We start from the raw sequence: 22,639 nt of genomic DNA on the forward strand, positions 1-22,639 counted from the left end.
TAGAAATATTGCTGATCTGACCCCAAGGGGGATGGAAACAGTCGAAATGTGTCCCTAGAAAAAGGGGAGGGACTCTTGTGCCTAAGGGGCTGCTCTCTGACATGCACATAAGCATATCCCTGGTGTCTAGAGGGCTGTATGCCACCCTGTGAGGCAGATTGGGGGTTATAACCCCCATCTTGCCCGCTAGGGGGTCAGAAAAACAGTACAATTTGTGTTTGGGGGCAATGGCACGTCCATTTTGGGCAGCCCCCCCCCCTACATATAAAAAACAATCTCTGTTGCCTAGTGGGCTATTGGGGCACTGGAATGCCCATTCTGGTCAGCCACCACCCCTCAAATACAAAAAGATGGTCCCTGGCTGCCTAGTGGGCTTTCTGCCTCCAGGGGACAGATCAGGGTTATTGCCCACATCTGCCCCAAGGGGAACAGAAACTGTCATTAGTAGGGGTGTAGGCTGCACAAATGGGCATGCCAGTGCCCCACCACAACGCATTTAAAAAAAAAATCCCTTCTGCTTAGTGGACTGTGCCCCCCCACCCACCAGGGGAGGCAGATCAGGGGCTGTTACCCCCATCTGCACCCTAAGGGGGGACAGAAAGACGGTGGCAATTTAAAAAAAAATCCCTGGTGCGTAGTGTGCTTTCTGCCCCTCCTGGGAAGAAGACTGGGAGCTATCGTCCCCCAGAAAGACTGTTTCCAAATACATTTGGGCGGGGCATGGCCTTGTCCATTGTGGGCAGCTCCCATCCCTCTTTTATTAAAAAACAAAACTCTGGTGTCTAGCGGGCTTTCTCCCCCCCCCCCCCGGGCAGATCGAGGGTGACCCCCATTTGCCACCCGGGTGTGGGAGGGGGGGGGGTACGGGGGCAGAAAGACTGTGGAGGGATTTCCTGTGCCATGTGCACGGACGGCCAGGAGCCGTCCGATGCACATGAGCACTGTAGCATAGGACAGATCTTGGCTGTCCCACGCATGGAAAGCGTTAACTTTTTTTCCCAATGAAACAAAAATCATACATGTATATATTTGTGTATATATTTTTCCACCTTTTGTGGATATTGTTGGCGCTCTAGGTGGTGCAATCCTCGTTGACGGCAGAGCCTCCCGCTAAATATTCACAAGTTTTAACCATGATGACAAAAATGAGCCGCACTTACAGGTGATTAGTTTCCAATCTGTTCTTTTTAATTATGTTATGTTAAAATTATTTATACAGCGCACGGACACCAAGCGGTTTCATGGTGCTAGGGGCGGAAAGGCAGTGATGAGAGGCGATGTGCAATTTTTACTCATAGGCTTGCCGGAACAGGTGGGTTTTCAGAAGTTTTCTGAATAGAGTGTAGCTGGATGTTGATCTAAGTTCGTTCGGAAGGGAGTTCCATAACCGGGGGGCCAGAGATGAGAACCTGAGGCCCCCATGTTTTTTCCGTTTGAAAGTGGAAATGGTAAGTAGGTTATGGTGGGAGGAACCAAGATCACGGGAGGGGACATACCGATGAATCCTGGAGGCGATAAAGGCGGGGCCCTGACCAAGTAGTGCCTTGAAGATGGTACAGCCAAGTTTGAAGACGCAACGTTTGGCCACTGGGAGCCAATGGAGGTTCTTCAGCAAAGGGGAAACATGTTGGTGTTTGGGTTGGTGAAAGATCAGCCTTGCTGCTTGGTTTTGTACCAGTTGTAGGCGGTGGAGCTGGTAGGCTGGGATGCCAACATAAAGGGCGTTGGCATAGTCGATGCGAGAGGTGACCAGGGCCATGATGACAAGTGTGAGGGCCTCCGTGGTCAGGAACCTGCAGATTTTCCGTATTCTGCGAAGGTGGAAAAAGCATGAAGAAATTACTGCGTTGATTTGAGGTTTTAATGACAAGTCTTTACAGATAACACCAAGACTCTTCACGGAGACTGCAGGGTGAGGGGGAGTGCCCAGGAAAGATGGCCAGAAGCTAGAGTTCCAAGGGTTAGAAAGCCCTCCAGTTAACACAAGCTCCGTTTTGTCAGGTTTAAGTTTCAGTTGGCTATGATACATCCATTCACTAATAGATAGCATGGTGGATTGAAAGTTAGTGCTTGATGCAATGATGGAATCAAGATTAAATACCAGATGAAGGTCATCGACATAGTTGAAAATGGTGACCGGGCTATTGCGTAATGAAACAAGTAGAAGTTGCATATATAGATTGAATAGGAGGAGCACTGAGGGACCCCGCAGGTCAGTTTAGTTTGTGTTGCTGAGAAAGTGGACAAGCGAACCGCCTGGGAGCGATGGTGTAAGAAGGATGTGATCCATTTTAGAGCCAAGCCCTGAATGCCAGCATGGTTGACAAGGTCGATCAGAAGTTCATGATCGACTGTGTCAAAGGCTGGTATTATATCATTACATTGATATACTACAATACGAGCAACGTCCCTACGCATTTCGGCCCCGCAGGGACTTTGATCACGGGATCAAGGTCCCTGTGGGGCCGAAACGCATAGGGACGTTGCTCGTATTGCATTTTAATCAATGTAATTACAATAAGCAGATTGGAAACAAATCACCCATGAGTGCGGCTCATTTTTACTATCACTGTAAAACGTGTCAATATATGTATATATTTTGGCAGATTTAGCTGTTTTATTGTATTTTATTTACATAAAACATACAACCGTCCACAACCCTCCGGCCGGCGGGCAACATATCATGCAGAAACAACAATAGTATAGTGTTTTCAACCTAGGAACTTGCTAACCTCCATATCCCCCATGGTCTTCTTATCAATGTAACATTAGTTGCTGAATGTTGCATTGTCTTGGTAATATTTTATGTGCAGTGGCCTGGGGCTCTATGTTGGTGGAAGTGGAGGCTTTCTAAAGTTTATCTTGTAAAGACCTGGGATATCTTCTATGGGAGAAGTCTAATTGCTTTAATACAGAGAGGACACAAAAACTCTCGGAAATCGTGATAGGATTCGTTTAAATTGATTCTGGTCCAACTTTAGTTTGTTTTCTGTTGCTAAGGCCACCTTCTCCACAGCTAGAGTGCCCTATGATCTAGTTAAACAAGTGGAGAGAGTGGAAATGGTAGTCTGTCACCAGGATAAGCGAGAACATTGTAACTCCGCCACTACTGCCATTGCCAGCCGCTTGCCTCTAAGGGATTTTGGTGAGATAAGAGATTTTAGCAATCTTTGGAAAGGATATGAAGTTCCTAATAGTATTACATTGGAATCTCTAGTGATACGGGAATCCTCTATATAAGTCAGTTATGATCTCATCCAATATCTCCAAAGTTTGGGATAGTATGACAGAAGATGTAAGAGGAAACCTGTAGACCCATGCCGTCTCCTGAACCTACCAGTAGGAATTTTTTGCTGGGGTTCGACAACGTCAGTATTTTGCATTGTGCCTCACGTTGATGCCTATCAGAGGTAAAAGTGCAGGCTGTAACAAACAACTTTTCAAATTACTTGTGTTATTTCTCACCTACGTTCTTGGTTCCATCTTCTTTAGTGTGGTGTTTTAGCATCAGGAGCAGTTTAGAGGAAGAGTTTACATAAAGTGAAAATGAAGGCTCTGTGGTATGCGCCATCCTTCATATACTTCTCTAACCTGTTAACGGTTTTGATGCCCCCTTCTTCATTGTTGGGAGAAGCACCCAGTGGCAAAGTTGGGTGTACTGGTAGATCAAATTGCAGTTTGAGGTCATAGAAGAGTATTCGTTGATAAGCAAAGAGTGAGCCCACCATTAGACTTTTCTTTTTGTGCAAGATCTTAAACGAGGTGGGATAAGTGCTGGAGTAAAGTCTGAGTTATACAAGATGGGTGTGAATGGTGATGGGAAAGTGATGAAACAGGCCTGGAAGATACCTTATCAGAGACTATAATTGTAAACTATCTTGATCACTGTTAGTACTCTGCACCGATCTATACTACATGTTTGACCCTTTTGATTATTTGTATTAACTGTTCTATTACTCACACGTTTGGCTTTGTAGCCACCTCTTTGTACTCATGTTGGGCTTAGTTGCCACATACTTGTACTAATTGACCTATTGATTTATCTGTTTAACCATGCCCATGTACTTCTCTTTGTAAAGCGCTCTGATATCTGCAAGGATCTTGTCCGCGCTATATAAAACTTTCAAAATAAATAAAATAAATAAATAAATAAATAAAAAATAAATCTTAGTTGTAAGTGAAGAATACTGTCCTTTTTGTAACCAAGGAACCTGCCATAGGGATGTGCATGTTATAAGATGCTCTATGATGCACCAATGTTTTGACAAATCTTTTTTCCACTCATTCTATAAGGAGTCTTAACTGGGCAGCCAAGAAGTAGACAGAATGTGGAAGACAGCAACACCATACATGAGAACTGACAGTAAGGATGCCAATGGTATAGTTTAAAATAGATAAAGGATTTGCGAGAGGACTCATCTTCATTACACCAACTCTACCTAGCCAGGAGAAATATTTGGTATACAATTGTTGGAGGTCTTTCTTTAGCATAGCATAATTCATGGCCACTACCTGTGAAGTGGTGGGGACAATCAGTATCCACAAATATATAATCCTGTCTGACTGTCATTAGATAGGGACAAGCCTTTGAAGCTGGTCTATTTGTCCTTCTCAGGGGTGCGAAAAACATGTTATTTCAATGCTATTACCAAAGTATCGTTAAAATGACCTGAGAAAAACAGTTTACTTTCTCAGATTGAATGGTACAATTTATTTATTTTAGAACTGGCTTCTTGTAGCCTCTCTGCACTTGGTGGTAATATGGCGTTTACAGGAAACAAGATTCTTTCAAAAGAAAGTAATTCAATGAAAACTTCAACCAGGCAGGAGAATCAGGCATGGCAAGAGCAAAAAAGCAAAGAAGTTTGGAGAGAGGAGGGGGCAAGAAAGAATGAATGGCCAGGGCCATAACAACAGAACATGGATTTGCAATGATCAAATGGCTGAACCTGATCATCAGATCAACGAGTAGCAAGTATCAGTGGACATATCAAAATCAGAACTTAGTTAATGAAGACTGCATCAGAACCTGACTTTACAGAGGAAATAACTCTAATAGTCATCTATGTAATGTTTGCTTTCCGTACAAGTTTAACCTCCTGCATCCTGGTTTAGGTAAATCATTTTTAAAAAACAAATTCATATGAAAAAGATCCAAGGTACAAACCATACACGCAAAAGTGTTTTGTGTAATATGCTATTTATTATCACAGCTGAGGGTGGGGGGAGGCATCATGATCCACTAGAAGCTTTACTTCTTGGAGTCATAGCTCCTAATCATACTCAACAATGGTAATAAAGAGCATATTACACTGTGAATCTTCATATTGCACAGTTGCGGTCACCACTGTGTAGGTATATAAAAGTTAGATTTTCCTTAGGAAGACTTTTTTGCTTTATAAATAACTTTGCCAGAGTCTTGAAGAAACTCAAGAAGACGTTTACCCACCTCAGTTCCTTCCTGGAAAGTACGCAGCCTAGAAAAAGGAGGGTCCCAAAACACTTTTCCCACATGCAATTTCCATAGGAATTTTTATACAGCAATACAGAGAAAACGGCTGAACAGAATTACACCAAATTTGGGAGAAAGATCTTTACCTAGAAAGCTTGTTTTTTGGTGCAAATCTGCTCAGCAGTTTTGGAGGAATTAAGGTTACAAAAATAAAGCTATATGGACAGTTGACTTCAACGGAACAGCAAATAAAAAAAGAGTATTCTGATCGGTCAGGGGACTTTTTTCCGTCAGGTGGTTTGGATTGTTGGGACTCAGCAATCTCACTAACTGTACGCAATATGAAAGTAAATGTTGCAGTGCATTTACAGGAAACAGACTGCTTTTTTTTCAGCTTTTCCCAGAGACACCACCAAAATAAAAGATTTTTTTTCCCCGGTGAGCCAATCCTGCTGTACTCTTGCTGGCGTATTTGACCGTTCCCACTGGAGTCCCGCAGGACTCAGAGAGACAACCGGTACGGTCCTGCAGTTGTCATTGTGGATTCCTTTGCTCCTATGGGAGTTCTGTGGAACCAGAAGAAAAAACATTTTTTTTAAAAAGAAAGAAAGAAAATGTAGGGTGGGGATTATCTGTGGACAGTTAGCCGCACGTGGGGTGCGGTCATCCACTAGGGTTGGCACCAGTTATACTTAGGTCATTTACAAATAACTAGTGAATGTCTGTTTTTTTGGGGGTTTTTAAGCTTTTTCTTTATCATTATTATAAGACCTATGAGTAAATCCACCTAAACTTTTGGTTGGTTATGTGAATTTCTAAGGCCTTTTTTAAAGTAAGCTAAAAATTTTACTACCTTACTTACGTATGACCCCTTTCACCTTACGTTTTTTCATTGAAAATATACTATATAGACACACAACATCCCAAAGGAGTTAAATGAATTCCAACTGGGTTGCTTCTGGGTGCAAGCTCAAACAGAAATGTCTAAGGCTCATAACCTACACCATATCCATCACGTGATCAGCCATCACCTCCTAAGTAACTGGATCATAATTGGCTATAACAACATGATAACAGTAGGCAGGAAAGTAAGACAGGTAGCATAAGAGAAATCCACTGCTTTAGTACCAGATTGTTGTAAACATTAGAAAAAAGAAAAGACTTAATAAAACATGTTTATTACCAAAATACAATAAAGGGCAATACAATGGTAAACTTGTATTAAGCAAATTAAATTATTTTTAACATTGTACGGTATTTCTTAACATTGAAATAGCAGTACTACAGACTTTTCCCCTTTTCTTTGAACAGACAATCTGTTCTAATAAAATCACAATCCTAGAGCTTTAGGCTTAAGGCATGCAGCTTACTGTGCTGGGTAATCCCATAAAGCACAAACCATCTCATATGAATAAAATACAGTGACATAGATAAACAGTTAAATGTCAGTCTTCTAAAGTCTAGATTCGCTATAAAAACGGTGATCTAGCGTTACACAAAAATGTTTTATTATAAAAATACACATATCTAATGTCTGTGAATATCAAACTCAAAAGTCAATTTGTATTAAATATATATTTGTGTTACTTCGAGCACCAGCTGTACATTTATTTGATGATTTCTTAAGTGCCTATGAAAACTGAAATAACTAGGTGTGAGCACTGAGGTCCTTGCACCCTGTAAACATCTGTAATAAGGACTTTTGAATCACGGGCAGAAGGGGCCATTAATAGATCGGACAAGGAAAAAACAGTTCAGGCAGTGCTGCTTTGATCACAGGGATTATTACAACATGTCAAATTATATATGTGTTAATGGCAATATTAATGAAGATCGAGGCTTATGCGGAAAGAAATCTGGACATATTGAAGTCATTTTTCTCATCAGTTGTTCCCTTGAACAAAGAATTCACAATGCATTAACAAGGAGTAAAGCAACTTAAGAAAAGTAAGTACCCCACATTAACATATTTTATTTAGTGCTACTGCGACAAATCTCAAAGTAAAAGTATCAGGGATTCACTGACAATATTATTTTCCCTGCTACCTTGCTTCTCTGCACAGAATTGCAACGTGACAGCTTCGCAAGTGAAGTTGTGACAACAGACACACACAAGACAACAAGTACATAGCGGTAAATACTAATAAAATATTGAAATGCTTTCCTTGTTTACATTTCAAGTAGGTTTTCTTGCACAGGACAACCGAACAAGACATGACTGAGTTCAACTTTCCGGTAAGAATGAGCTGCTCATCTCATGTACGCCACGATTGAAGTCTTCTCGACTAATGCTTGGGTACATCAACATTCTGCATGTTACCAGAAATAAGTAGAAGTTAAGCTATATATACTTTCATTGCGCTGTCAACATGCCCCCACAGACAGTATGTCACCGACTACTTAGTAGAATAGTAACTCAAATGGAAAGGGACTACTGAAGGATGGATCCTTTCGACTTAATGGGGCATTATAAGACTATTACAGTGATCATTACCTTACGTTTAACACCTAAAATCTCAATGTGCGAGAGCCTAAACTGAACAGAATTCTGGCAGCATCAAGAGGTACGGATCAGGCAGGTGTGGAAGGACTGACTTATGATGTGTATGGCCACCAACCACTACATGAAAAATGTTCACCCTTTCCGGACAACTTCTCTGCCCTTCTGAAAAGTGGCTCTTTCATTTTACAATGGAAGTTTAATGGTTACATGGAATAAATGAGATGCTAATCTTAAGAAATCTTTGTGCGCACCAGTTCACTACTATTAATATACAGTGACTGAACCCAGCTCACCCTCACTGAGTAAAAAAAGTAGCCATTAAAGGCTGTTTAGATAATTGGTTTAACCACTCCTGTGTCCTGGTGACATGAGTGTGTGGTAAACTTTGAGAAGAAAAACTTGAGGCTGGGAACCTATTCAAGGAAAGCACAATGTTCTGAATGAGTGATTTAATAGCTCCCACTCAGTCTTACATGGAGTAAGGACTTCAAATGATTGAGTTTAAAGTTCCTTATTATTGCTTGAGAGAATGTCTACAATCAGACAGGCCTTGTAGCAAGAGGATAATACACCTTAAATGCCATATGATGGCCAGTAACCATCCTTAACTGCTTCTCCATTTGGTCAGTGAACGGCTGGGGCTCCTCTCACAATGGATTTCCCACTTGACTGTACTCGCTCTCTTAAATAAGTGCTCCACAACAATAGTCTCAATTTCTAGACTTCTAAGAAGTGTGATGATCCTGTGGAGAAATTATGGTTCACTGGATGCTGAGGACAACGGAGCTTGGAGATTAAAATGTGCTACCCATTCTACATGATAAAACTTGCTGACTTTTCATCTCACACAAAGCATCAGACTAAGGGATGAACTCTAGTTTGCCATCTGGTGTGAGACAAGAGTTCACAATGCTACTAGTCTTAGGGTTTATGGGGGTATAACATTTTCTGTGAAGTATTAAAGCCTTCTGCTTAGGAACATGGGTTACCATAATAAAGGTTGTATCTACCTAAATTCAAGAATAGGCAATCTTAAGGTTACAGGTAGTAAGAGCCCAAAAATGCTTCAATGGTACCCAAATCAGAGGGTTAAGCAAGTCTAATGTGTGCCTATAGGCCTCGGCATGTAGCAAGCACTGTTTCATTAAAAGGATCAGCCATTACCTCCCTGGTAACAGGGATATGAGAAAGCATGCATAAAAAGTCATGAAATTTCAGAAGGAAGAAGAGTGACTAGACCAGGAGAGAGTGGAAGGTGAGGTAGACGAGCTCCTCCTTTGTCGCCTTACCTTTGAAAAAGGTAATGGATTGTAAGGGAACAGGCTGGTCGAAGCCTAACAAAATGGATCTCTTTTCAGAGAGCCTGTTCTACGAAACACGAAAGAAAAATGAAGGAGCTACAATTTGAAACTAGGCTATTGGGGCACCAGCATCTATAGTGTTCAGTTACAAAGAAACGGTAAGCTGCGAGGACCTAGGTTTCTAAAACTCTGCAATAAATACGGCCATCACCATGGGGTGCCAAGAAGAACAAAGCAATCACAGCTGTGGTCTGTCCTGTTTGCTAATGAAAAACAGAAGATCATGTAATCCGTAGGATATGGGCTGAGCAGACATGGATCTGTGGTGCATGTTTGCCTAGTGTTTATTAACTTTAGTGCAGTTTTCAGTAACATCGATCAGGTAGCGGTGGTGGGCCGCAATGTAAATGTGGAGTCCAGGCTGGTGCTAAATGTGAAACTGAGGAGCAGTCCAAAAGGTGCTGATCTGTTGCTGGTTATAGTACTAGAGAGAACTGTAACAGAAATTAAAATCAAGTCATTTTGCATTTTAAGTGCTAATCTCTCAACAGATTGCCACCAACTGTTGCAAATATTCAGCAGCAAGAAGATGAGAAGAAACTACTAATGGCGGAAAGGTAACATGAGATTTTTCTAGACATTATCAAGATCTTCGTGAAATAACTCTGTTAATATACAGCAACATGAAAACTGAGGTCCAAATTGAGTCACAGTTTTAACAAAAGGGGTCCCTTTCACCACAAGGGGTAAAGTGAACAGGCAATTAGTGAAAATGCTGCAACGACTAACAATACAACAAAATTATAGTACAGAATGCATAATGGGAGCATAATAATTAGGGCACTTCATCTTGTTTTAAGAATGCTGGGCTGTTAATATGAAACAATTAACAATTGGTACATAAACCTGCCATCATAAAAGGCTATATTTCTCTCATTTAAATCATAAACTTAGGGCATTGCTGAGATATGGTATTATTAATAGGGCATTTAATTGAAATTCAATCTCTTACATCACCCGTAAGTGAACAAGCAAGGCTGAATGGTCATCAGAGGGGCTCTTTCTTTGGTTTACAGGCACACCTGTGTGAGTGAGTCTCTGTCTGTCCGTGTTTCTCTCTCTCCCCCCAAGGTTGTGGGCAAAATATTTTTTTAATGGCGTCCTCTCAGACACATTTTTCTTACTGCCAAGCAGGCTGCTGCCCAGTGAGTAAAGAAGAACAACGTGTTTCGCTTTGGGGCCTAGAAGATATCCACAACAGTTCAAAATTACCTTTTTTATGTATTTTGCTCTCTTTTGCTATTTTGAAACCCTTTGCAGTCCCTGGAGGTGGAATTCTCATCTTCTCTTTTCCCTTGCCGTATCCTTTGTTACTCCGATCTGTCCTGGAACCCAAGTCTAAAACCCTGTCTATGTATCAATAAGCAGCTTAGTGAATCTGAGTGTCTCTGGGTGTGTAAAACAAAATACATTTGTACATTTTAAAACACTTCCAGGCACACTCCATTGGATGTTTAGATAAATGCCAAACCAAGATACAGTTAGAAATGCCGAGATCAGTGTCATGCTCTCAAGTGGAAGCAATGTATATTTTTTTACACTATCAGCCAGTGTTAAGTCATCACATATGCACACTGGACTGTAGGAACACGGCTACAGAAATCCTGCACATTTAAATCAATGTTAACTCAATGCTGCAACAACCTAAAGTGAGACCACTTGGCAGCACTGTCTGGACAAAATCTTAAGAATGATCTGCTTTCTAATGTTAGTGATCTAATGTTTTTGTCTCTTGCAAAACATGAATATATGCTTCTGGTGATCCACGCTTTCATTATACATACTGAGACTTCACTTATAGACTAGGTATCTGACCAAGCACTGGTCCGTCTCCTTGCTGACAAGTGTATTGCCTAAAAATAAAACAATTAATATAACCAGTCCGCAGTCATACCCAATTGTAATTCTTTCTCGTGTAACCGACGAAGCAAATCATTCATTGGAGGGAGGGTGCACAATACTAGTAACACACAGCACATAAATGAAACAAATCTAGAAGCTGGAGTAACACAAGAGTTGGCTTCAAATTCCCCTTGTAGGAAAGAAGCAGGTATTTTATGAAGTTAAAGTACGTGGGCCTGTTAGGCACAAAGCAGTTAATAGTGCATTTCCATACCAAGTGGCAGCAAACTGGCCTTGATTTTGTAATTCGAATCATGTACTGATACGAAAACAATCAAAAGCTAACCTCTGAGCTTGGGGTAAGTAACAATAGTAGCAGGCTGTGGTACACTTTCAATTAACTAATCGATAAACATCAAACATTCATTAGAAGACAATGCTATGCAGCGACAGTGTGAGGAAATCAACTGATATGTTTTAATATTTTAATCAATTTTCTTTTTGATTTAGCGTTTGGTCATTTAATGACAAAATGATAGACATAAAACAAGCACCTATGCAAAACAAAGCACAGCAAAAAAACAAACACAAGGTCAGCAAGAATGTTGGTGCAAAATAAAATGTATACATCTAACGTGGCTAATTAAGATAATGATTACCTTCTATGATTGCTAATTGTGTCAAAAGCGTTCCAACCCCAAGGCCCCCATTTTGAGTTTAGTGGATTTTGATGACAGAATACCAAAGTGTCTGAATTTTTGATTCTGGCTGGTATTGCTGCACAAAAATCCGCCAATTCCAAAATTTCTCCCTGTAATGGGGAATAACCACATCCGTCCGGGTAAAGCAGATACTTACCCTTGTAGGTTTCCTAGATTCCAGTGAGAAAACAGACATTTTCCACTTTTTCTGGGGAGATGGAAAATGGCCGCAGCCATTGCAGCGGTAAAGGCCCATTGTCTCCAGGCCCAAAATTATCAGGTTCATATATTGTGTAACCATAATTCTGGGTTCGAAGAGATTTGGCACTGCGGGTGCAACAATTTTCCCAGGAGTTACAACAAGAGGAAAAATTCTGCCATTAGTAATGAGCCTGAGTTGTTAACTGGGTTATTATTAGGTCAAGAATGTTCTGGACAAACATGGTGTGAGCACTAAGTACCTTTTTCTCAAAATCAAAAGTAGAACGATGATAAAAATATCGAAACCTATCAACTGATCTCCTCATATGTATGTGCATGCCATTGTCTTCTAATTAATAAGCCTGATATGTATTTTGTTACAGGAACAATTACTTTTTGTTCTTTTAAACGTCTGTATTACTAGGTATTTTCGTTCTCTCTCTGCGTGGCCCATCCAACTAGCAAATAAAAATGGGCTTCGGTAAAAAGGTGTTTTCTGGTAAAAAAACAAACGTGTATTTTTGTGCCTTAACAGCAAAACACCGTTGTAAATTGGGACCCTAGTATCGGTCATGTTAAGCTCCATATGTTTCAACCAATTGCTTTTAGCCCTAGTGGCCTCTCCCACATCTACAGATGTGCAATGCCTTCCATTATCTTTTAAGTGGTGGCCACCAATGAGCAATCTTTGCAATAATCACTTGTGCAACTCTGCTCTGTAACAAGACTGGATTATTTTTTTCATGCTGTTCTGAGAGGCTGACGAAGTCAGGTTTATGTGGAACGTACTTTCAAATATGTCTATAACATCAAGGTAAGAACCAGATAATTGAAGGATTTCAAAACCTGAAAAAATATGTGATCACTAAAATTACAACTCAGACCCATGTTTAGTTATTTAACAATACAATGTCTTAAAATGTAGACACATTTCAGGCCCGATCCTTCCAAAATATTCGCCATCCTTAACAATGAAGGACACACGCAGACAGGCATAAAGTTAGCACCAATCAAGCCAGTGCACTAGTAGGTGTGCACTAATTTCTTTTCTTGAGGAGTCAAGATGGGTTCTTAAAATAAAATTTTCACATAAATACATTATAAATAAGTTTAAAAATACAATATTCAAATATCACTAAAAAACATAACAAACGGGTACTTTAACCCCAAAAGTAGAAAGAAAGCATTACAGCAAGAATACAAAACAAACGGAATACTTTTTAAATATGTATCGATCGATAATAAGACTGTTTTATAGCTCACCTTTTAAATTAGTTAGGAACATCTTGCAGAACATTTTAACATTAAAAGTCTCTGGAACCTGTTGTCTCTTTAGTCAAACCAGAGGTGCTCTTCTTCAGTTGTTACATTAATATAAATGATGGGCTCTATGTACTCTGCATGGACATATGTTTCCAGCCAGTCCTGCCTCTGGTGCATATCCTCTCCTCAGATCTCAGGCACATGTGTTGACCACAGCAAATTAAGCGAGATAAAATCGCCTAAGCACATAAACTACTGGTGCCATAATTAAGACATTTTCCTTACTCTTACCCCTGACTTTCCCACTGGAAGCAAATGATCAAACGGAGATACGGAGATGCATGTCAGGCATCAAGTATGTACTCTGGGAAGGAAAACTGGACACTTTACTGAAATTCTCTATAAGAATGAACAAAGACTAACCCTATGTGAATAAATTGCAGTTTAGACAGAATAAGTTATTTAGGATGCAACCAAAGCCTTGATGCTTGATTGAAACATTCCCATTGTTAATTTAGGAAATTAAAAAAGAAGAAAGCAGAACCTTCTAATGCTTTGAGAGACTGAGACAGAACATGAAGACTAACAGCAATGCTATGAAGGGCCTATACTTGTATGCTGGTGTGAAGTAGTAGGAACCTGTCCCCCATAGCCCACTTGTACCACACCAAAATGATCCACTTATTTTGGTTTACATTTGAGAGAAAATATGGAAAGAACAGGGGTGAACACAGAGCCTATGTCTCCACGAAGGTTCATTTCAAGATAGGAAGGGAAATGGGCTAAGGCCCATTGATCACGTGAGATCATGGCATATATATTAATATGGGCAAAAACATGACCTCGAAATGGAGTTTAAAGAAAAGAGGAAACATGAGCTTCTATAAATGGAGCCTAGGCTTTTCTGACAAAAAAGTAAATCTAAAATAACAAACGGGAGCTTAAAGGCCAGGATTACAGAGAAAAAGATTTTGCAAATATAACTTAGGAGAATCTCCATCACTTAAAGGGAGGGGCAAAGTTAAATGAACATATGAAAGGGAACATATTATTTCCTGGCTCTGTTACTGAGTCCTGAAGGCAGTATAACTAGGATCACCAAAAACAACAAATGGTTCAGAATCCAATAACCTGCTTCATGAGACACACCAGTCTAGCATGTGTCCTTAGATATACATATATAGTTTGTCAATCAAAGCAGACACGACCAAGTTGGTGTCATCAGAATGAAGAAACTTCTATAGTTTCTCCTAATCTTTGAAATAAAATTATGAAATAGTGGAAAGAGCAAAAAGGCTTGCAGGCTTTCCTGAGCAGCTGAACAGAGTTATGGTCTAAGGAGCCATGATCTTCACCCATATAAATGATGGAGACATTTAGAACTGTTCTCTGTAAGAAAGTTTGATTTTGGCAAATTCCAAAGCTTTCAAAATCAATTTGGAAATAAAGGAGATGTGTTTATGTCTATATGCTTATCCTGTTTACATCGCTCTCTCTTCCACTCCACATAATGAACCGAGATAAGGAGGATAGTCATGCCCAATGCTCCTTCAAAGTTTAGATGCATGGAGGCAACGCCACTCAATTACTGATCCGCCATGTGTACAGCTTACATTATTTAATTGCTCAAATTAAAGGTACTTCGATATTGTGTTATTATGAGCATACGAAGAATCAGCCAACACTTAGTCCACTCGGGTTGATTAATGTCTGACCCTTTTCGAAGCAGTATCAAAACCAGTCAAAGGGCTAAGCTGCTTCTGTGTTGAGCAAATATTAATTTCCCACAGTAAATACACCTTGAAGACTTTTGCTGTGCTTTAAATTACTATAATAAAAGGTGAAATATCATGGCAACATTCACACATAAAATGGATAGGCATTTGAACTGCACAGGAGTAAGTTTCAATTTGTAGTACTTTGCTAGTTATTTGAGATTTTCTTTAGCAGAGTAGCTGCACTGTCGTTTCCTTAAAGATCAGTGACTGGTGTGCATTGGATGCTTAGAGAAGAAAAAAACACGAGGGAAGTAAGAAATCACTTGTAAGGACGTTTTTTTTTAAAGTCATATTATGCTTAAAGGTTGTGAGTGCCCTTTATACTTCTGCCTGTACAATACAATATCAAAACCAAAATTAAGCCAAAAACTAAAAACAAATATAAATTACTGCACAAAATAAAATGTGGTACATTTGCTACTAAAAAATAGAATAAAACTATTAACTGTAACAAACATTATTAACTGCTACTTAAAAAGCTGAACTTGCAGTAAAAATAACAATAAGAAACACAATTGCACACACCCTCTAACATGACTCTTACTTTACAAACTGCCAATGATCCACTGCTTCAAACTGCTATGTTAACCCCTCACTTTCACTTGCTCTCAGTAATGCTCACTGGGACTCAGTGCGTGAATGATCTTGCCATTTATGGGGAAGTGCTCTCTCCAGCATGGGTTCAATCATCCATTATGGCAATGGGCAAGTGCCAGTGCATCCAAGTAACCATCAATGGCGAGTGAACAAAGGGAGGACATGGAAGTCATCGAACTGGTTCCCCACCAATTTGTCAACTCACAAGGACATAAAAAAGCCCTGGATTAGATTGAAGTAGAAGAGGAAGGTCTGGGAGCCATCTTTATGGAGTTCCAATTTTAACCGTTGAGGTCTAATTGATAATTAGAGTCAGTCGTTGCTCAGAGAAACACAATTTTTTCAAAATCACTAATCACTAGCAAACATTCTGTTGTCTGGCACGTAGGGAAAACTTAGCTAAGTCACACTTCCCTAAACCACTCAATATTTGGTTATGTGTGTTCCATTAGTGAACCAGAATCTTTTTCAAGGTCTCCACTAATTGTGTCCACGCTTTCCCACAAAGATTAGAACGTGCATCTCGAAGGACTGAAAATGTTTTGCCAGTTGTACTTCCTAAATTGCACTTGAAGCAGCATTTTGATCCTTACTTAAAATAATGTTGATTATTTCCCCCTCGTGTTCTTTCATGTGCTCCATAAGAAGTTCTTTACTTGTAGATTCAAATCCACATATACAGCAGCAGAACAGGAGGACACAGTATTCCATACCCGGCCGTGGCTGTGTTAAACTGTTTTCTGAACTGCACACTGCATTCCTTACAACGCCTCGTTTTTGGACTTCCTCTGAAATAACCATCTCATTTCTAGTCTGGCTTGCCAACTCGGATAGCGACATCAAGTTCTCCGAGGTTTGAAAGAAAGATTCTGACGTATCATCGGCTCCATCTTGCACACTACTTTGGGTTTCCTCTTGAACCCTTTAATATAAAAATATATACATAAGTATCAAACAAAAAGCAGGTTCAAAAGTTCTCAATTAAATACTAACATTTGAAAAGATCACATTTCTAGGATTACAAGCCGAATGACCACATTCAAAGTTGACACACCTGCTGCTCTGGGATATAGCGTCATTGATGGCTTTGTTCACTTGTTCATAATTGTAATTTTGGTCACTTGCATGTTTCCACATATGAGATTTCAATGATGGAGGGTGACTACATACATACCCACACAGGGAGCATCTAAAAAACAAAAAAAGTTGATATCTGTCACTTTGGAGAAGGTTAGAACATGCCAGTGTTTGAGAGACAATTTAAGATAACAAGATCCCAAAAATTCCTGCCTAATAACAGCATTTCAACAAAGGTCATGTTTATTTATTTGGCAGTCATAGTATTTCGAACTTGAATGCTGTACAAATTAACAAATCTTGGTATATAGTACAGTAATCTGAATGGTATATTGAGCAACGCGTGAAACTGAGGTGTGGCCATTTACACAGCTGTATGAGACGATGACTTGTGAAGACAGACCAGAATTTTTACAAACACACGCGTGCATTTGTAAAAGGTGTGATGAAGGGCCAGGGAGACACGCCCTTTGGGCCATGTGTGTGGGAATAGGAGACTGGGAACTCAGTTGGCCCGGATTGTGTGGTAGTGATGTACCATGACAGTTAGTGGGTCATAGAGATCTAGTTGGTTGAGGCAATAGAATGTTGCAATGAGGTATGTCAGCAAGCCAGTCTGCTCTGAAGACCAGGGTAATGAGCTCAAATTAAGGTTAGCTGCCCAACCTTTATCCAGTAACAAGCATTTACAATGCAATAGGTCTTGCAGCATTAAAGTTTGAGTTATTGGCATTGTGTATGACAATGCGTTGCATAACATTTTTAGCAAACTTTGAATTGGTGAGCAGTGAGAGTGTGTGCAAGGATATGCTGTTGCTCACAGCAGTTATTATTCACACAGCTCTGATGCACCTCAGGCACGGGCTCACAGCAGTAATTATTCACATTGCTCTGATGATGCACCTCAGGCACAGGCTCACAGCTGTTATTATTCACACAGCTCTGATGATGCACCTCAGCACGGGGCTGACGCAGTTATTATTCACACAGCTCTGATGATGCACCTCAGCACGGGGCTTACAGCCGTTATTATTCACACAGCTCTGATGATGCACCTCAGCACGGGGCTGCCGGCAGTTATTATTCACAGCTCCCTCTAGCAGCGAGCCCGGGAGGCACGGCAGACAAAGCGATCGCTTTCACTTTCGCGATCGCTTGAAAAACAAGACGTGCGCGTGCAATGACAACCAGCATGGGGGGCGTGTCTTAGCCTGGCTCACGTAGCCCCGTAGTAATCCTACACAATCCTGCTGTAAATCCTAAATCCGCGATATCCTACCTGTCGTCCCGGTCACCACATTTCCTGGGCTGCAATCTGCGGCCTCCGGAGCTGCAGTGGACCGCGGAGCCCCAGCCACCCAACATCGGAGTGTTGCGCGCGGCCCAACCTGCGACTGCCGTTGTGAGCTGGTGCCAGTGTGTGGCATGGACCTGGAGTTGTGCGGGTGCCCGGACCCCAACCCTGACCTGACGATGACCGCTAACTCTGCTTAGCGAAGAGAGTGCCCCAGGTCCATGCCTCCGTGGTTTTCCTGGTTGCTGCCGGGGCCGCAGCTGAGCGCGGAAGCATTGTCCACCGCGACAATTGTATGCAGGAGCTGTTGGGCACCGATGAGCCGCTCGCGGCCTGTGAGCCGTGCTAGACATCGAGCGGCTGGCGGTGACATTTTGACCTCTCTCTGCTACAGAGAGTAGAACACAATTTGGAGAACTGGTGAGGCAGGTGAGGAGCGGTGGGGGCCCAGAGCGAGAGAGCCATCAGGGCACAAGACGGCTAGAGCATGGGAGACCTTTTTGGTTGGTGCTCACATTTCTAGGCGGCGGCGGAGGGGGGCCAGGTGGGGTCTCGGTGCGCTCATGTGTGTGTGCGTGCGCATGTGTGTATGTGTGCGGGAAGTCTCTGTATGTGTCCGTGCGTGTATGGGCGCTCGTGTGTGTGTCTGCGCATGCGTGTGTGTGTGTGTTTGCGCTTCCCAGGAGACAGGCGATCGCCACAGCGAGCGCGTGCGTGGACCGCTCCGATCGCCTTCTTCAAGATGCTAGCGGCCTGCTCCTGTCTCCTGGAAAGCTGTGTCGCGGACTCTAGGTCTCTGGCTTACGCGCGGTTAACGCCACGAGACCTAAAAACAGACATTAAAATGAGTTTTATAAAACTTGTATAATGCTCTTTATCAGCAGTGTATGCAGAAGCCCTTGGGGGTAATCCAAGTTAGCAATGCAGTGCGTTGCCGTTGCATATTACTTCATGTTGAATGGAGGTGTATATACGACCCTATTGTCTTCAATCGTGTTTTTGTTACTGTAGTTTCGTTCTTCATGACCCTCGTGTAGAAAGCAGACTACAAGATCAGTTACCTGGGGACGAGTTTGAGGCAGCGCAAATTTTTCAGTTTCCGTGGGTGTGTCATAAAGGTGACTTAACATTCTCATCCAATCCTTGCCTCTCTGCAGAGATCACGTGTCAATTGTAATTACCATTCATTCGTTCACAGGAGACTATAAACGACATACCTAGCTGCTGAAATATGGACAGCGCCAAAAGAAAATAAAGTGAGGTGGTTGCGTGATAAAGGATGATTAAGTGGAGATGAAAGGATCTGCATGCAAAAGGGAGAAGCGTAAAAACAGTGACGTAGAGGAAAGTGATATGAAGAGAAGAATGGGCTACATTACTTATCTGATACATTAAAAAAATCAGTGCTAACAAAAATCCGTGCTAGCATGCATTGGTAAAGCCAATGGGTCTCTTGTTTTAAGTTCATAGGGCATTGCTTTTTGGTGTCTGTAGTTGAAGAAAAAACACAGATAAGGCACCAAAACATGAATCAGGGGACACGCTGTGTCAAACAGAACCTTTTAATTTACAATTTAGACCACGTCCACAAATACCCATGCCACCCTACTTGAAATAATTTGCACGTGTTTACAATACAACGCAATCCATGCTTCTTTGGCTCTATCCCTTTTAGAGACTAACCTAATTCACTTAACGTACTACACTGGGGTCAACTTTAATGTGCTGGGTTGAACGATTATAACAGTATGCCACTATGCCCTAACATTGAGACAGCAACTGGGTGTTGATATGCATTATGCATGCTAAGAAACGTGCCCTTCTGGAAACCACGCTGACATGTCACATTTTGGAAAGGTCACAAGACAGACTACAGGGCAGGTACTGATTTACAATTAGCACGAGCACGACCCATAATAAATCCCAGCCAATAAGCAGTTTCGGCCTCCACCCCTTCCTCAGCGGCGTGCGCCTTAAGACAGGTGTCGAGGAGGCAGCGCACACATCAAGAGGGGGCTCGAGCCTGCACTTTGACGGCCAGACAAGAGCCTAGCACGAGGATGCGCGCCTGCGCAGTTTACCCCGTTTCAAGCCGCTATTAACAGCTTGTGCTGTCAACATACAGCGCGCGCTGTGTCTGAGATGTAGGTCAAACAAAGCGATACAAAAGGGGGAGATGTAGGTCGGCCTCACCTCGCCTTACCTTGTTGTGCACGCGCTCCTCCCTCTTCTATGCTGCATCGGCAAACAGCAGGGCCACCGCAACGGTCCGGTGAACAAAAGAAACAATAACAAGAAGACAGAGCGTGCCGGGCTTGGAGCGCGCGTGCGCATTACGGAAGTGAAGCTTGCGACGGAAAGGTGCTGTGCACATGCGCGTGTTCACGGGCGCGTCCACAGACCACAATCGGCTCGAGAGCGTGCCGGGCTTGGAGCGCGCGTGCGCATTACGGAAGTGAAGCTTGCGACGGAAAGGTGCTGTGCACATGCGCGTGTTCACGGGCGCGTTCACAGACCACAATCGGCTCGAGCACAGGCCAGTAGCTAGCTCGTGCACATCTCTATCTCCCTTGGCAGTGAGCGCGGTGACTATAATACTCGCTGCGGCAGCAGCGCTTCGCGCTGCAAACGGCAGCGAGCCCTAAAAAGGAGGCTTGGTGGAGGAAACTATACGTGGACTGATCAGATTATCAGGAAACCTAGAACAAGTAGCTGCAGACAAAGGATATATTTCACCCAAGAGCACTCCATGCAATAAGGGAGAGGCACGTATGAGGATAAGGGTCAGGTTTTCACAGTATTAATTGCAGCAGATTTCAAAGGTGGATGAAAAGAGAAGACAGTCTAGCTATGGTGATGAAGCTGGAAATGCAAGTGAAAGATATATCAGAGGAGAGAACAGAGCAGAGGGGTATTAGAAAACAGATTGTGGGTGAGCTTGCTAAATATGGGACATTCAGCTTCCAGGGGCTTAGCCAAGAGGACATACTTGCTCCTTTGGATAATGCGTCAGGAGGTTGAGGGAGTAAAGGAATTGAGTTAGAAATGTGCATCTAAGGTTGATCTCAATGTGTTCATGAGGGCACGCTATAATGAAAAGTGAAAAAAGTTGTCAGTGTCAGGAAAAAAAAGCATGCCAAAATATTCACAATTTGGGAGCATTTTTCATGTTAAAACACACCAAATCACTTCCCTTTGCCCCAATAAAAGCTTACATTTCTTCCTCCTCATCCCGCTCCCACAACAACTCCTAGTTAGTTCATCTGTTACCTCTCACTTGCCCTCCTGTACTAACTAGGGGATTACGAGGGGGTGGATGGGAAGGAAGAAATCTAGGCCTGAGTGGGGCGAGGGGAAGCGGTTTGGTGCACTATAAGCATTATGAAACATGTAGTCCCAAAATGGATGATTTGAAAGGAAATAACTGTTTTTGTCTTCGAGAATGAACATGTTTACAGTGGTGTGAAATGCAGATCGCAGGGATAGTAGCTTTTGTGCTGGGTATTTTATGTTTGGCTTAAGAGAGGTTCTTATAGCAACTAATTTCAATGCGTTTATGAGATTGAGATTGATGAAGCCAGTGAAGCAGACCGAAGAAGTCATTATGAACTAAAGTGAACGAGCTCCGATAGTGTCAGGGTGTATTTTTCATCTGGAGGTGGATGGAGGAGTTGTGTAGCAACTGAAGGGTCATGCCGATGATAAAATTAGTGCCCAATATGAGTTGAATGTGACAGAATGGGGGAGGGTTGACTATTTATGAGGGTGGAGTCAGAAAAGAGCTGATACAAGACTAGGTTTGTGTGATCCTTCAGGTTTAGATTCAAGTTTCCAAGGAAACTGAGAAGGGCAAAGTATGTTGATCATCCAGTATGGTATCAAGGACTTTAAAGAAGCATTCTGTGTTTCCACATGAATGGGAGATGTCAATGATACATCAGTGAACTAGGGTGCAGCCTGTGACTATTTTCTATGGGAGTGGGATGCCATGGAAGACGAGGTCAGCATCTTATTCATTAACAGGTTGGCTCTCACACAATTTATGCTCTTCTACCTACCCAGGAAAGTTATAGTTTCTGCATGAAACTACAATTGGCACTAATGCATCTTTAACCTGCATTTTCTGACTATGCTGAATCATCTGAAAAATACCCCAGTCGGCCTAATGGTAGTCCCTGATTCTAAAGTAAATCTGAAACCTAGGTGTCTTGTAAACTTAAGATCATGGCAGGCTACCTGCTCTTGCCTGATGTTTAGACTACGCAATCACTGCATCCTTGTAATCATGCTTAAAGTTATAAAGAATGTATCATGGTTCCTCACTTCAAGTGGAAGGCCCTGGATCTATTAGTGATTAAGTCCCTGTTCACAATCCACTTAGTGCTGGAAGACTTAACACCTCCACAGTGAAATTCTGACAGTTTTCCTCCTACAATCTCCTCTATCACAAGTTCTGTGCAACGTTTATACAAGTTCTTGCAGCAAACTTATTAAAAGTGCTTGATTAAGATGTCAAACAAGGGATCAGATGCTACAGGTTTGTGCAAGTGTTGAGGTTCAATGCAGTAAA

General features: G+C 41.9%; 1 protein-coding gene across 2 annotated transcripts in view; it reads right to left on the bottom strand.

The window, feature by feature from the left end:
- Positions 1–6,614: 6,614 nt before the first annotated feature.
- Positions 6,615–22,639, bottom strand: part of ZNF507 (zinc finger protein 507) — a 170,606-nt gene continuing 154,581 nt past the window's right edge. For both annotated transcript variants that reach the window (XM_086945463.1, XM_086945462.1), the window contains exons 6-7: positions 16,753–16,887; positions 6,615–16,620 (exon numbers count right to left, since the gene is read on the bottom strand). In XM_086945463.1, coding sequence (XP_086801589.1) covers positions 16,257–16,620; positions 16,753–16,887 — 499 coding nt within the window. In that variant the 3' untranslated portion in view covers positions 6,615–16,256. The remainder of the gene's footprint in view (positions 16,621–16,752; positions 16,888–22,639) is intronic.

This window comes from Lissotriton vulgaris, chromosome 12 (assembly GCF_964263255.1).
Source record: "Lissotriton vulgaris chromosome 12, aLisVul1.2, whole genome shotgun sequence".
NCBI lineage: Eukaryota > Metazoa > Chordata > Amphibia > Caudata > Salamandridae > Lissotriton > Lissotriton vulgaris.